The sequence below is a fragment of the Hypanus sabinus genome, chromosome 2, assembly GCF_030144855.1.
Source record: "Hypanus sabinus isolate sHypSab1 chromosome 2, sHypSab1.hap1, whole genome shotgun sequence".
NCBI classification, from domain to species: domain Eukaryota; kingdom Metazoa; phylum Chordata; class Chondrichthyes; order Myliobatiformes; family Dasyatidae; genus Hypanus; species Hypanus sabinus.
Window position 1 is genome coordinate 174,156,932 of NC_082707.1, and position 16,478 is coordinate 174,173,409.

At 43.4% G+C, this 16,478-nt stretch overlaps 1 protein-coding gene across 1 annotated transcript in view; it reads left to right on the plus strand.

Annotated features, from left to right (window-relative positions):
- The first annotated feature begins 4,722 nt into the window (after nucleotides 1–4,722).
- The window catches only part of zc3h14 (zinc finger CCCH-type containing 14), a 68,309-nt gene continuing 56,553 nt past the window's right edge, over nucleotides 4,723–16,478 (plus strand). The window contains exon 1 of the mRNA XM_059959762.1: nucleotides 4,723–4,855. Coding sequence (XP_059815745.1) covers nucleotides 4,820–4,855 — 36 coding nt within the window. The 5' untranslated portion in view covers nucleotides 4,723–4,819. The remainder of the gene's footprint in view (nucleotides 4,856–16,478) is intronic.

A 16,478-nucleotide genomic window follows, 5' to 3' on the forward strand; every position in this document is an offset into this window, starting at 1 on the left:
CTTTGACCACTTTGCTTTTTGTTCTGTGATTTCTTGTAAAATTATGTATAATTTAACTGATGATTTTCTATGAGTGCTGCTGATAAGACGCCACATAGATGCCGCTGCAACTGAGATTTTCATTGCACCTCTGCACACAGGTATCTTGACAGTTCATAATCACAGAGTATCTAGAGTTACTGAGTGAGATTTGTAACTGTAATTATATCCACATTCTTAGTTTTAGTTAGAAATTTTTATTGTTCTGTTCAAAATTATAATGTACATTTAGTGTTCTACAATACTTTTTAAATTTAATCTACAAGTTCCTGTCATATTTCTAAGTAACTTAATTTTGCAATGTTTAAAAGAGATTTAAACACTTAAGTTACAAAATGACATTGTTGTAGGGGTCTGCTCTTCGGTTACTTTATTTTCCCTTGCATGTCTGTTACCCCTTTGATTCTTTTGCCATTTATTTACACAGAATAGATAGTAGCCAATTATTTTTGGGATAGCTGTGTTCAGGATTAAAATCAGATCCCTGGAGCTCATAGGAAACAACATCAACTTATGAACCATCATGGCTGTTAATAAATATGGTAATTCATATATTCTCTATATTTATTAACATAATTTATCTCCTTGCACTCTGAACAATTTGCAATAGCTGATTTAATGCTGTAGAAATATTAGTATATTCTTCTGGGGAAGGGGTGACCTGTTCAAGTGTTGCACCTGAACTGGAGGGGAACCAATATGCTGGGTGGGAGGTTTGCTAATGCTACTGGGGGAGGTTTATACTTTTTTTTGTAGGGGGGTGGGAACCAAAGTGAAGAGACAGAGGGTGGGGCAGCTGGTGCACAAGTAGAGTCAGCTTGTAGGGAGTTTGTGAGGAAGAATAAACAGATGAAAGAGCAAAGATGCACTCAGCCTGACAGTTTGAGATGCGTCTATTTTAATGCAAGGAGTATGATAAACAAGGCAGATGAGCTTAGAGCGTGGATCATTACATGGAATATGATGGCAATTACAGAGACTTGGATGTCTCAGGGGCAGGAGTAGCAGCTGAGTGTGCTGGGCTTTAGATGTTTCAAAAAGGACAGAGAGGGAGGCAATAGAGGTGGGGGAGTGGCATTGTTGATCAAGGACAGTATCACTGCTGCAGAAAAGGAGCAAGTCATAGAGGGATTGTCTACTGAGTCATTGTGGGTGGAAGTCAGAAACGGGAAAGGGACAATAACTCCACTGGGTGTTTTTTTAAATAGATCCTCCCCAATAGTAACAGTGACATCAAGGAGCAGATAGGGAGGCAGATTCTGGAACGATGCAATAATAATACAGTTGTTGTGATGGGTGATTTTAAATTTTCTAATATTGACTGGCATCTCCTTCGAGCAAAGGGTTTGGATGGGGTGGAGTTTGTTAGGTGTGTTCAGGAAGGTTTCCTGATGCAATATGTAGATAAGCCAAGTAGAGGAGAGGCTGTAATTGATCTGGTATTGGGAAATGAACCTAATCAGGTGTCAGATCTCTCAGTGGGAGAGCATTTTGGAGGTACTGATCACAACTCTATCTCCACTGGAGAGGAATAGGAGCAGACAATTTGGGAACATTTAATTGGGGTAGGGGGAAGTATGACAGGAACTTGGGAACATAAATTGGGAGCAGATGTTCTCAGGAAAATGCACGGCAGGAATGTGGCAAATGTTCAGGGAACATATGCATGGTGTACTGCACAGGTATGTTCCATTGAGGCAGGGAAAGGATGGTAGGAGATACAAAGGATGTAGAAAATCTAGCTAAGAAGAAAAGAAAAGCTTACGAAAGGTTCAAGAAACTAGGTGCTGCTAGAGCTCGAGAAAATGACAATGGTGCCAGGAAGGAGCTCAAGGATGAAATTAGAAGAGCTAAAAGGGGCCATGAGAAGGCCTTGGTGAGCAGGATTGAGAAAAACCCCAAGGCATTCTACAAGTATGTGAAGAGCAAGAGGATGTGCCGTGTGAGAATAGACCAATCAGGAGTGAGAGTAGAAACGTGTGCATGCAGCTGGAGGAGGTAGAGGAGGTACTTAATGAATACTTTGCTTCAGTATTCAACAGTGAAAAGGTCCTTGGCAATTGTGGGGATGACTTACAGTGGACAGGAGCGCTTGCAGATATAGACATTAAGAAAGAGATGTGCTGGAGCTCTTGGAAAGCATTAAGTTAGATAAGTTACCAGGACTGGATGAGATATACCCCAGGCCTCTGTGGGAAGTGAGGGAAGAGATTGCAGAGTCTCTGCCAATTATCTTTGCATCATCGATAGGGATGGGAGAATATCAGAGGATTAGAAGGTTGCAAATGTTGTTCTCTTGTTCAAGAAAGGGAGTAGAGATAACCCAGGAAATTACAGAACAGTGAATTTTACTTCAGTGTTGGAAAAGATCCTAAGAGACAGGATTTATAAGCATTTGGAGAGACATAATCTGGTTATAGTTAGTCAGCAAGGCTTTGTCAAGGGCAGGTCGTGCCTTACGAGCCTGACTGAATTCTTTGAGGATGTAACAAAACACATTGATGAAGGTAGAGCAGTGGATGTAGTGAATATGGATTTCAGTAAAGCATTTGATAAGCTTCCCCAAGCAAGGCTCATTCAGAAAGTAATGAGGCATGGGATCCAAGGAGACCTTGCTTTATGGATCCAGAAATGGCTTGCCCACAGAAGGCAAAGGGTGGTTGTAGATGATTTGTATTCTGCATGGAGGTTGGTGACTAGTGGTGTTCTGCAGGGATCAGTTCTGGGACCCCTCCTATTTGATGTTTTTATAAATGACCTGGACGAGGAAGTAGAAGGGTGGGTTAGTGAGTTTGCTGATGACACAAAAGTTGGGGTTGTTGTGGAAAGTCTGGAGGGTTGTCAGAGTTTACAGCGGGACACTGATAGGATGCAGAACTGGGCTGAGAAGTGGCAGATGGAATTCAACACAGGTAAGTGTGAAGTGGTTCACTTTGGTAGGTCAAATTTGAAGACAGAATATAGTATTAATGGTAAATGACACGGCAGTGTGGAGGATCAAAGAGATCTTGGGGTCCATGTCCATAGGACACTGAAAGTTGCTGCACAGGTTGACAGTGTTGTTAAGAAGGTGCATTGTATGATGGCCTTTATAGGATTGAGTTTAAGAGCAGAGAGGTAATTTTACAGCTATATGGGACCCTGGTCAGACCCCACTTGGAGTACTGTGTTCAGTTCTGGTCACCTCATTACAGGAAGGGTATGGATACTATCGAGAGAGTGTAGAGGAGATTTACAAGGATGGTGCCTGGATTGGAGAGCATGCCTTATGAGAATAGGCTGAGTGAACTCTGCCTTTTCTCCTTGAAGCGACAGAGAACATAAGAACATAAGTAATAGAAGCAGGAGTGGGCCATCTGGCTCATCGAGCCTGCCTCGCCATTCATTAAGTTCATGACTGATCTGTCTGTAAACTCAGCTCCATCTACCTGCCTTTCCCCCATAACCCTTAATTCCCTTACTAAGTAAAAATCTATCTAACTGTTTCTTAGGATGAGAGGTGACCAGATAGAGGTGTATAAGATGATGAGAGGCATCGATTTTGTGGATAGTCAAAGGCTTTTTCCTAGGGCTGAAATGGCTAACACTTGAAATGGCTGAAGGTGCATAGTTTTAAGGTGCTTAGAAGCACATACAAGGGGGATGTCCGGGGTAAGTTTTTCCCACACAGAGAGTAGTGGGTGTGTGGATTGCACTGCCAGCGATGGTGATAGAGATGAATGCAAGATGGTCTTTTAAAAGAGCTTAGAAAACTAGAGGACTATGCAGTAGGGAAATTCAAGGCAGTTTCTAGAGTAGGTTACATGGTCAGCACAACATTGTGGGCAGAAGGGCCTGTAATATGCTGTAGATTTCTATGTTCTATGATCTATGTACATCTCGATTAACTTAAATATATGATTATTCCATTTACAATCAAAATAAACACAAAAACAAGGGAGTAATTTATGAAGAGGACACAAAGTGGCGATAAATTGATATAGATGGGTTGAATGACTTAGCAAAATAAGCAATTAAGTATTATTTCAGAAAATGTGCAGTTGCCTAATTACAAAGGGGATAAAAGTTGCAACTACATTGTGAGGTGTAAGTCATCTGGGTGTTTTAGTGATTGAATTTTAGGGACAATAAGTAACTAGGAAAGCAAAAAGCATATTACTATGCAAGAGTGATGGAAAGGTAGCAAATGGGTGTATAATAGATGCTGAGCACCACACGGGGCATAGAAGACCATTTTGTCCTGAACAAAGAGAATTAGACAAATGCACAAAATGAGGTAACTTGGGCCCCCGACCTTTCTCTGGCATTCAATGCAATGATGGTAGATCCAACTCTCCTTGTCCATCTTTCAACCACATCATTCTTAGTTCCTCCACTGATTTAACATCTCATACCTGAAACATTAATGTTGTTTCTCTGCAGATGCTATCTGACCTGCTGGCTATTTCCAGTATTTATCGTTTATTTCTGAATTCCAGTTTCTGCACTATATTATTCCAGAAATGACGTACATAGGTAACATTTTACATTACGTGCATTTTCAGTTTCTTCATTTGGTACTCGTCGAATTGATCCAAATTGAAATGTCTTTATTTCTTCGCGAAACACAGCTATATTTCGAAATTTTAATTGAGCGCAATCTGATGGAATAGCAAGGGTTAAGTTTGACCCACACGATGTTCCGTCCTTCCCAGGGGACGCGGTTGCTGCACCGTTTCTGAGGTAGTGAGTGGGAGCCGGCGGTACAGAAACGAGGGTGTTCGTCGATTAATGATCCGGAATGGAAATAGGAACGGAAATCAGCCGTAAGATCCGAGTAAGTGTCTCAGCCGGGCTGCGGGGGGAGCACAAAGCTGTACCTGGCGATCATAGGCCCGGGTCCTGCTTGTGTCGGCGATGCCTCTATCGGGAGACTGGTAGCGGAGCGGTTCGAGGCCTGACCGGGAACCGCGCTCACCGTTCGGTGAAGGACGGTGGCTTCGTTCACAGCCAGCAGTTAGCACGGCCTCTACACCGCCTGTGAGAACGTTTCACGGCGGCGAGGCTTGCTCTCAATTTCGGGGTCATCTTGACGGGCTAGTGAAGCGGTCGTCGCTTCAGCACCTGATGGGTTATTAATTGCCGATATGTAATGGTATTAGGTATTGGGAAGTGGGGTAAAGGAAATACAATGATTTGCCTTTTCTAAGTTAACCGAAGTAGTTCATTACTAAATTTGCGCTACACAAGCAATGTCATTTTGTTTCTGTTGAGTGTTTCGAAGGTATTTTTGTTTAGCCTTTTGAAATACTCTGTTTCAATTGTTGTGGGTAAGAGCTGTGTGGCAAATGCCAGGACTTCTATAAATTGGCGGAGGGACTTGTTTTGTGAGCCTGCTAGACAAAAAAAAACAGTAATATCTTACAGGCAAACTTGAACACTTTCCAAACGAAGCTACTAACTATTTACTCAAATGAAAACATTTCAGTCGAATTCAGTCATTCGGTATTGTAATTATATGGAGATTGCAACAAGGCAGAATTTCCTAAGATACAATGAACACTATGAAATTTGACTGGGGGGTAAAATAACAGATTAACAGACTATAGTTCAGGACTATTGTCAGTTATGTGAAGCAATTAACTAAATTTTAAATTAAAGAAAATAATCTTACCAACAAAACTTTTTGAAGGAGCAGACACAGAATGCTGTAAGGACTCAGATCAGATAGCATCTATGGAATGAATAGACAGTCAATACTTTGGGCCAAGGCCCTCCTTCAGGACTGAGGAGGAAGGGGAAGATGCCAGACTAAAAAGGTGGGGGAGGAGGAGGCGGCTAGCTGGAAGGTGATGGGTGGGAAAGAATCCAGATTGGGTTTAATGTCACCAGCGTATGTTGTGAAATTCGTAAACTTAGCGGCAGCAGTACAATGCAATACATGATCATATAGAAAATAAGTATATCCAGTAAGATATATGCATATTAAATAGTTAAATTAAAATAGTGCAAAAACTGAAATAATAAATAATTGAAGTGCTGTTCATGGGTTCAATGTCCATTTAGAAATTGGATGGCAGAAGGGAAGAAGCTGTTCCTGAATCGTTGAGTGTGTGCCTTCAAGCTTTTGTACCTCCTTCCTCATGATAACAATGAGAAAGGGAGCATGTCCTTGGTAATGGAGGGGGGAGGTGGGACCTTATTAATGGATGCTGCCTTTCTGAGGCACCACTCCATGAAGACGTCTTAGATTCTACAGAGGTTAGTACCCAAGATCGTGCTGACTAATTTTACAACATTTGATCCCCCAAATTGTTTACCGTAAGGAGAAGTTGATATTCATGCCATCAGGTTGGATGGTACCCATATGGAATATAAGGTGTTGTTCCTCAACCATCAGGTTGGCCTCATCTTGGCACAAGAAGTGGCCATGGACTGACACATCGGAACAGGAATGGGAATTAAAATTTTTGGCCACTGGAAAGTTCCACATGTGGAGGTGCTCGACGAAGCAGTACCCCAGTTTATGATGGGTCTCACCAATGTAGAGGCCTCATCAGAAGCACCAGACACCACCTTGACTCAAAACATACAGTGGCATGCAAAAGTTTGGGCACCCCTGGTCAAAATTTCTGTTACTGTGAATAGCTAGGCGTGTAAAAGATGACCTGATTTCCAAAAGGCATAAAGTTAAAGATGACACATTTCTTTAATATTTTAAGATTACTTTTTTATTTCCATCTTTTATAGTTTCAAAATAACAAAAAAAAGGGCCTGAAGCAAAAGTTTGGGCACCCTGCATGGTCAGTACTTAGTAACACCCCCTTTGGCAAGTATCACAGCTTGTAAATGCTTTCTGTAACCAGCTAAGAGCCTTTCAATTCTTGTTTGGGGGATTTTTGCCCATTCTTCCTTGCAAAAGGCTTCTTGTCCTGTGAGCTTGGGCCATCTTGCATGCACTGCTCTTTTGAGGTCTATCCATAGATTTTAGATGATGTTTAGGTTGGGGGTCTGTGAGGGCCATGGCAAAACCTTCAGATTGCGCCTCTTGAGGTGGTCCATTGTAGATTTTGAGGTGCGTTTAGGATCATTATCCTGTTGTAGAAGCTATCCTCTTTTCATCTTCAGCTTTTTTTTTTACTGACACTGAGATGTTTGCTTCTAGAATTTGCTGGTATTTGATTGAATTCATTCTTCCCTCTACCAGAGAAATGCTCTCCATGCCACTGGCTGGAACACCAGCCCAAAGCATGATCGTTCCACCTCCATGCTTAACAGTTGGAGAAGTGTTGTTTTCATGAAATTCTGCACCCTTTTTTCTCCTGTCACGTACACGTGTCATGGTTACTTGAAATGACCTGGAGACATAGACAATTCTTCAAGAAAATTAAACCTTTATTTGCAAACAAAGGCTGAGGCAATCAATGAACTTGTCACCGAAAGCCCTCCGAGCTCCGGTGTACAGCATTCTTTATAGTAATTTCTTACCTCAGTTACATTTCGGTTTTATTAGCATACCCAATCGATTTTTAGTTGCATATCATCTATATATGAATTAATTAATCGCTCTTGCCTAGCCCGCGGTACGTCACCATTGTTTTTCACCCGTTCGCATTGGGGCCTTATTCGTGGCCAAGATTATGTTTTTCAGACAACCTCCCTCACATTACATTCCTGCTCGCAGCATCCTGTCCGCTATCGTTATCTCATACTAAACAAAGGCTGAGTGTAATACATGGGATACATCGCAGCTAATAGTGCTGCAAAACAAGCAGGTGTTCTGTAAGTGCCATAATATGCAGCTAAGAGAGTACAAAGTATCTAGTGAAAACAACACATAACACAACGTGTCTAGTAAAATAATACATATTGATATTCGGTACCTATAAGTGATTACATAGTATAGCAAATAGCTAATACATAGTGATTATAGTTCAGATATATATAATGGTTATGTTTCAGGTATATTTCTCAATACACGCAACCCTATAAAAGTATCAGCAACAATAGAAAACACCTGGAGTGTGGTTTTGCTGTTAACAAAACACCATTTTATTAGTTACTACGTTATATAGTAGCTTAAACTAGGTAAATCAAGAGTTAATGGTGTTATGCATATGTAGGTGTAAATAAAGTTCCCAAACTTTTTCACACTCAGGTGGCAAGAGTTACAGTCTTACGATGGTATGTAAGAAAAGTTCAGTTCAGATGCACAGTTAATTAATGCCAGATGTTTGTAATCCAAAGCCGAGTGTTGTGAGAAGGTAATTACTCAATATTCCACAGATTCCACAACAGCAATACAAAATAACAATAGCAGTAGGCTTTATCTCCAAAGTCGTTCCACTCCATACACAAAGAATCACCGACAGTGATCTTCAACGAATATCCTTTCAACACAAGTGGTACCACACCCGAATCCAGCTACGGGACATCTCAAAGTGGTGGCCACAGGATACTCAAACAGAATCCACATATGGATTATCTCCAATGGTAGCTTATCACAAAGGGGACCATTTTGAAGGGAACCACCACCCAGGCAAGGGTCGACACACTGGTAGATACCATAAGGTTACCCCAGACACACAACGTGACAGCCACTTAATCAGTTCCACGACATATGAAACAACTCTAACAGTGACTTGGCGCAGGGGTGCCTTTCTTCAGTGAACTACCACACCCAGACAAAGGGTAAACAAACACGTGGTATTTCCAAAGGTTTCCCTTCACCAGAGAACCCACTCCTGTGTATTAAACTAAGTGACTTTTGTAGCTGAATGGAAACAAACTCACCCTCACGGGCTACTTAGAGAGAGAGTCCAAACAGTGATCTCTTCGTCACTAGGTTTCTTCTGTTTCAAACCTTCCTTTCCTCTCTTCTCTGCAAAACTTCTAGTTGCAGAACTTGTGAGAGTCATTTATCAATACGCTGGATCAATCTCAACTCATCCCTTTTGGGCTACTGAAAGTTTAAACCAGCAACCGACTCACTGGTGTCTTGACAGAATCCATCTTGACTCTAACTGTGTCTTTCTGTGTGGCTGTGACTGTCCTTATAAAAGGTAAACAAGCTGCAGAGAAACGGTAACATTGATTGTCCATCAAATATCCCCATCCCCCTCCCCCTCTCTCAGCTCAGACAGTGTCCAAAAGTCAGTCTCATTCTCTTAGCTTTTTAAAGTGGCAGCCCACAGGAAAAATTAACCCTAAGGGTACATAACACTTCAAACATACCTTTGCTCATTGAGGCCAAGAAGTTCTATTTTAATTTCATCAGACCACAGGATTTGTTTCCAACATGCATCAGGCTTGTTTAGGTGTTCCTTTGCAAACTTCTGATGCTGAATTTTGTGGTGAAGACGCAGGAAAGGTTTTCTTCTGATGACGCTTCCATGAAGGTCATATTTGTGCAGGTGTTGCTGTACAGTAACAGTGCGCCACCACTTCAGAGTCTGCTAAATCTTCCTGAAGGTCTTAGGTCTGAGACCTTGGTAAAACTTATCTGAGAGCTCAAATTTCTTGAGGTGCCCAAACTTTGCATGGTGCTCCTTGCCTTGTTTTCACTCTAAAATTTTACTAAACAAAAATAATACATTAATCTTGCTTAAAACGATGAAAAGAATGTTTTATCTTTAACCTTATGACTTTTGGAGATCAGTTCTTCATCTACTCACTTCACTATTCACAGTAACAAAAATTTTGACCAGGGGTGCCCAAACTTTTGTATGCCACTGTATCTAGTTCATGAGTAGAAAGTTCTCTATCAAAAATGTTCATTTTACAATTTTTATCTGATTTTCCTTTCTTATGTAAAGAGGGTTTCTTCTTTTTGTTAACTAGCAGGAATGCTAATTTACTGATAACAAGAATGGTATTCCTTTGTAAACCAAATGGGGATTAATGTTCTTTCTTCTGAGTCTGTAAGCTTTTGTTGATGGGTTTTTGGGCAGATCGGCGCGAGGGGGTTGAGAGAGAGGACGCAATGCTCTAAGCTGGGCGAGGATCGGACCCCAAAGTGGGGTCCGAGGCCGGGAGATTCTCCGAGGGGGGGGGGAAATGAAGCTAGATGTGCTTGGTTGACCACTCGGAGGGTCCTGAGCTGTTTGGAGAGTCGAGGAGTTCGGAGGGGATCGAATGGTGGCCAGAAGACTTCAGTAATTGAGCTCGAACGGTTGTGCACGAAGTGGTTTGGACTTTGATAAGTTTGGCGCCTTTTCTTTAATTTTCTCTTCATATATACTGTATCGTTATTAATCACTTAGTTATAGTAACCTTTATAAATTGTACTCATTTAATCGCATATGGTGTACTATCTGTTTTTGGGCGAGGCAGGGACATCACACAGCATCCACACCAGCTGATTACCCAGTCTGGCGGGGCCGAAGGCTGCTCCCCCTAGACGAGAACGAGCTGAGCGAGCCTGAGGCGAGCCAGGGAGTTACATTGTGGGGTGCTCGTCCGGGGTTGATTTCTGTGGAAGCTGTGTGATCACCCTCTTTAAATTGTGTCTGCGGCGAAGAGCTGGTGTGCCTTTGTGGGTGTGCGATTGCTGGTTATCGCGGTGTGTGTGTTGGGTGGGGTGGCTGCTGTTGGCTGACAAAATGGTGGTGGGACCATGGGCTGTCCGTACTGTTTGGAGAGTGAGGAGTGACAGGTTGGGATGTTTCAGCAGTGGTGAGCTCTGCCCGGTTGTTGCAATAACGTCCAGCCCTAAAGGGGTGGAGGCGTGGGCAGAGCGGACCCCTCAGTTGTTGGGTGAGTGGCAGTGCTTGGCTGAGGAAAAGCGACAGGGATGGGTTGAAAGTTTGAGTGACGGGCTGGTGACTTTGTTAGAACTGTCAGGTGCAATTACCTCGAAGTGACCGCTGCCAGTTCTGGGAAAGTGTGGGAAAATGCGTGTGGTTTGACTGGAAGTCAAATGCCGCAGCTGGGGGGCTTATCATATCCGTGGCAGGAGATTGGTGGGAAGTTTTTAGGGTATCCCTTTTTGCCTAGGGGGGCAGATAAATTGCTCGTGGTGCCAAGGGGATCTGTCAAGGGGATCAGTTGTTCCGTTGATTCGAGAGGTGTCGGGAAACTGAGAGGAGGCCCAGTGGGGGAACGGCTTGGGGTCTCTGGGGGAGCACGTTCCCAGTAATGTACCAAGGAACTCCCGAAAGGAGCAGACCCTATTCCTGAAGGCTTAGAGGGGCCATGCGCACAGGTGTTGTTACGGATGGATGGAAGTCAAGTTAAAGCCATCCTCGGCACCGGGGCGCCGGTGAAGTTGCTGTACAGTTTGTTTTATAACCGTTATTGGAAGCATTTACCCTTGACAACATTGAGGACACTGGAGATTCGGGGTACCAGTGCCGGTGATTATCCAGACGACAGTTGTTGGTCAGTGAAAATGGAGTTCTTAGAGGCAAATGTGGAGGAGACTGAGGTTCATGAATCATTAATGCTGATGTGTCCGGACACTGTTGAGACCGGCAGTGTTTCTGTTCTAGAGAGAACCAATATCCTGCTGGTGCACTTGGGGGCCTGCCCGGAGGAGGTGGGTGAGCGCTGTTTGGAGGCATTGTCGATGCACCCAGAGTTTCGAGCTGCTTGTGCGGACGTGTGTAGCAGCATTGGGCTGATACCGAATTCAAACAAGAGCCAGTGGAGGTACGGCCTGGGGGAAGTATCTGAGGGTGAGACCCTCTTAGTGGACGCTGCGAAATACCACGAGGGAGGGGAGTTGACTGCTGAAGACACCTCGGAGAGAGAGAGGTTGCGGCGACTGGCCCCTACAGCCGTGGAAGACGTAGGCAGCGTGTGTGTGGATTGTATTGCGTTGAAGAGGCGCACTGTCAGTGACCAGAATATGGCCCTGAGGGCCAGAGAGGCGATGGCCTGTCTGAGTGGTGTGAAGTGGTTTAAGGTGCTGGATCTGAGGAGTGGATGTTGCCAGATCCCGATGAGTGGGGCTGACAAGGAGAAGATGGCCGTTATAAATTCCCTAGGAGTCTTCGGTTCCGAAAAGATGCCACAGGGCATATCTGGAGCCCTTGCAAGCTTCCTGCGGGGCAGGTGGAAGACCATAGGGGATGTGGAGGCATTTGGAGTTTTGGTGTATGTGGATGATCTCTTGGTATTTGGATTTGCCTCAGGAGAATATGAAGTGAGGTCGTTGCAGGAGCAGCTGAGAACTACCGAGTTAAAGTGTTTTCTGGGCAAGTGCCAGGGCTGGCGAAGGCCGCAGCTCGTGAGTGACTGTCTCTACAGAATCAAGTTTGAAATGAAGACGGAGAGACTGGAGAAAGTGATCTGGAACCATTCGGAAGACTTACAAGTTGGAGAGAATGAAGAAAGTTGTCTGACTGAGGGTAATAGCAAACTGAGAACCTGGAGAGGGGAGTTTGGGGAGGTGAAGAAATTACAGACAAATCTCAGAAGAGAGAAGCGGAAGTTTGAAGGGAACCTGAAGATGACCATCGACAGTTCAAATGAAGTGCAAAACCTTAAAGTTGATCTGGAAGAAGTCATGAGGATGAAAAAGCTGGAGAGAAGTGCAGTGAATACTGAACAGGAAGAGACCTTTGGCCCTTCTCCCATTGAGTCAGGTGTAGCGGGGATAATTAGCTGTGTGCAGTGTGGGGCATGAGTGAGAGGTTGAGAGAGGAGTTGGTAGTGGGCCCAAGGTATCCCCAGTTGTGTCCGAGCCTGAAGGGTTTAGGTGAGGGGGTACGGAGGTCTCAGAAGGGTTAGGGAACTCCCAGATAGTTGGCCTAAGTACCGCCTGAAAAACAGGGCGTGAGGTTTACTGTGTGGGGAGGAGATGTCACTGTTTGTGCTTGGGTTACGGTGTGTTGGCAGGAAAGGTGGCGAGTTATTTAGTAGTCATGAGGACATGACTTTTATTTGGTGGAGGGAGAGTGTAAAGAGGGTTTCTTCTTTTTGTTAACTAGCAGGAATGCTAATTTACTGATAACGAGAATGGTATTCCTTTGTAAACCAAATGGGGATTAATGTTCTTTCTTCTGAGTCTGTAAGCTTTTGTTGATGGGTTTTTGGGCAGATCGGCGCGAGGGGGTCGAGAGAGAGGACGCAATGCTCTAAGCTGGGCGAGGATCGGACCCCAAAGGGGGGTCCGAGGCCGGGAGATTCTCCGAGGGGGGGCGGAATGAAGCTAGATGTGCTTGGTTGACCACTCGGAGGGTCCTGAGCTGTTTGGAGAGTCGAGGAGTTCGGAGGGGATCGAATGGTGGCCAGAAGACTTCAGTAATTGAGCTCGAACGGTTGTGCACGAAGTGGTTTGGACTTTGATAAGTTTGTCGCCTTTTCTTTAATTTTCTCTTCATATATACTGTATCGTTATTAATCACTTAGTTATAGTAACCTTTATAAATTGTACTCATTTAATCGCATATGGTGTACTATCTGTTTTTGGGCGAGGCGGGGACATCACACAGCATCCACACCAGCTGATTACCCAGTCTGGCGGGGCCGAAGGCTGCTCCCCCTAGACGAGAACGAGCTGAGCGAGCCTGAGGCGAGCCAGGGAGTTACACTTATTTCCCCAATTTGATCTCTTCATAATTCTGTACCTTTATACTTGAGCCTTAAACATTTCTCTAGCAACTTTATTGATATACTGTATACTCATTACGACGACTACCTTCCAGCTTTCTTCTAGTTTGTGTAGCTCCCCTTCGAATTATTTGTACTTTGTAAGCTGCTGCTTGACTTCTGCATGTACGAGTTTACAAAGTTTGTTTCTTCCATGATCAGTACTGCTGTTTTTTTTATAGAAACAGCTGAATTAAGAAAATAATTGCCTAATGTATCAAATTTAGTACATTGATTGTAAATGTAACAATGTAGTGGTAACTTGGGATTTAGTTAAAAAGAACAGAATTAGTTGGAACAGACATTGCTCTGTTTAAAGGAAAGAACAGAGTGAACTGCCCAGAGTTGTATTATGTTTGTTGCTGTTTTGTTTTTGTAAATGAGACAACATTTAACAAAACAGTAATTGAGGAGACTAGTAACTGGCATCAGAAAAGTACGTACAGAAATTGAAACAATGAAAATCAGGTTTAATATCACTGGCGTATGTTGAGAAATTTGTTTTGCTGCTGCAGTACAATGCAATACATAATAAAAAAATATAAATTACAATAAGAAGTTTATATATAAAAAATAGTGCAAAAAGAGAGCAAAAATATTGTGAGGTGGCGTTCATAGGTTCATTGTTCATTCAGAAATCAGATGGTGGAGGGAAAGAAGCTGTTCCTGAAGCAATGAGTGTGTACCTCCTCCTTGATGGTAACAATGAGAAGAGGACATATCCTGTGTGATGGGAGTCCTTAATGGTGGGTTTCACCTTTTTGAGGCATCGCCTTTTGAAGGTCTCCTCGATGCTGGGGAAGCTAATGCCGCAATGGAGTTGGCTGACACTGCAAATTTCTGCACCCTTTTCTGATCCCGTGCAGTGTCCCCCCCCCCCCCACCCACCGACCCCCATACCAGACGGTGATGCAACTGGTTCGAATGCTCTCCATGGTATATCTGTGGAAATTTGTGAGCGTTGTGATAACATACCAAGTATCCTCAAACTCCTAATGAAATATAGCTGCTGTCATGCCTTCTTTGTAATTGCACTAATATGTTTGGATTGGGTCCAAGATAAATCTTCAAAGATGTTGACACCCAGAAACTTGAAGCTGTTCACCTTTTCCACTGTTGATCATTCGATGAGGACTGTTGTGTGTTTTCTCAACTTCCCCTTCCTGAAGTCCACATCATTTCCTTGGTCTTACTGATGTTGAGTGCAAGGTTGCTGTTGCAGCACCATACAACCAGCTGATCTCACCATCTGAAATTCTGCCAACAATAGTTGAATTTAGATGGATTTATAGATGGCGTTTGAGCTGTGCCTAGCCACCCAGTTGTGGGTGTAGAGAAAGTAGAGCAGTGGGCTAAGCACATACCCTTGAGTTGTGCTGGTGTTGATCCTCAGTGAAGAAGAGTTGGTATTTCCAATCCACACTGACCATTGTCTCCTGGTGAGGAAGTCAAGGATCCAGTTGCAGAGGAAGGTGCAGAGGCCCAGGTTTTGGAGCTTGTTCAATAGAACTCAGGATGTGATTGTGTTAAACAGTGAGTTGTAATCAATAAACAGCAGCCTGATAGAGGTAATGCAGTTGTTCCAAGTGATCCAAGGTGAGTGGAGAGCCAGTATGATTGCATCAGCTATAGACCTATTGACGACAGGCAAATTGTAGCGACTCCAGGTCCTTGCTTAGGCAGGAGTTGATTCTAGCCGTGACTAACCTCTCAAAGCACTTCATCACGGTAGATGTGAGTGCAACTGGGCGATAGTCATTGAGGCAGCTCACCCTGCTTTTCTTGGGCACTGACATGATTGCTGCCCTTTTGAAACAGGTGGGAACCTCTCACTGCAGCAGTGAGAGATTAAAGATGTCCTTGAACACTCCTACCAGTTGGTTGGCACAGGTTTTCAATGCCCTACCAAGTATACCATCAGAGCCTGAGGCCTTGCAGATGTAGCAGGTGAAATTTAATCATGTAAGTGTGGCAGCATTCAATTTAGAGGGAAATAACATGAATAACTCAAGTGCTACTATTTTGAGGAAGAGCTTGTTGGTGGTGCATATTCTTTTATATGGCAATCGAAAAAGATAGTGAAGAAAAGATAGTAATAGAAGCAAACGTTCAAAGTACATATAGGTCACCCCTGAGATTCATTTTCTTGTGGGCATTCTCAATAAAACTATAGAATAATAACTATAACAGAATCAATGAAAGATCACCCAACTTGGGCGTTCAATCAGAGTGCCGAAGACAACAAACTGTGCAAATGCAAAACAAAAGAAAGAATAATAATTATCAAAAACATGAGATGAATCCTTGAAAGTGAGTCCATTAGTTGTGGGAACATTTCAATGATGAGGCAAGTGAAGTTGAGTGAAGTCATGCCCTATATGTGCAAAATGATGGAGAGGGGTTTACCTGTGATGGACTGGGTTGTATCCAGTACTTTTTGTAGCATTTTCTGTTCAAGGGCATTGGTGTTTCCATACCAGGCTGTGATGTGGCCAGTCAAAATACTCTCCAGTACACATCTGTAGAAGTTGGTCAGAGTTTTAGATATAATGCCAAATCTCTGCAAACTCCTAAGGAAGTGTGATTTCTTTGTAACTGCACTTAATGTGATGTGGTCCAGGTCAGGTCCCTCGAAATAATAATACCAAAGAATTTAAAGTTGCTGATCCTCTGAGGACTGGCTCTTGGACCTCTGGTTTCCTCTCTTGAAGTCAATAATTAGCTCCTTGGTCTTAATGGCATTGGCAACACTCAGCCAGATTTTCAGTCTCCCTCCTATAAATTGATTCATTATCACCTTTGATTCAACCCACAACAGTGGTGTCATCAGCAAACTTGAATATGGTATTGGAGCTGTGCTTAGCCAC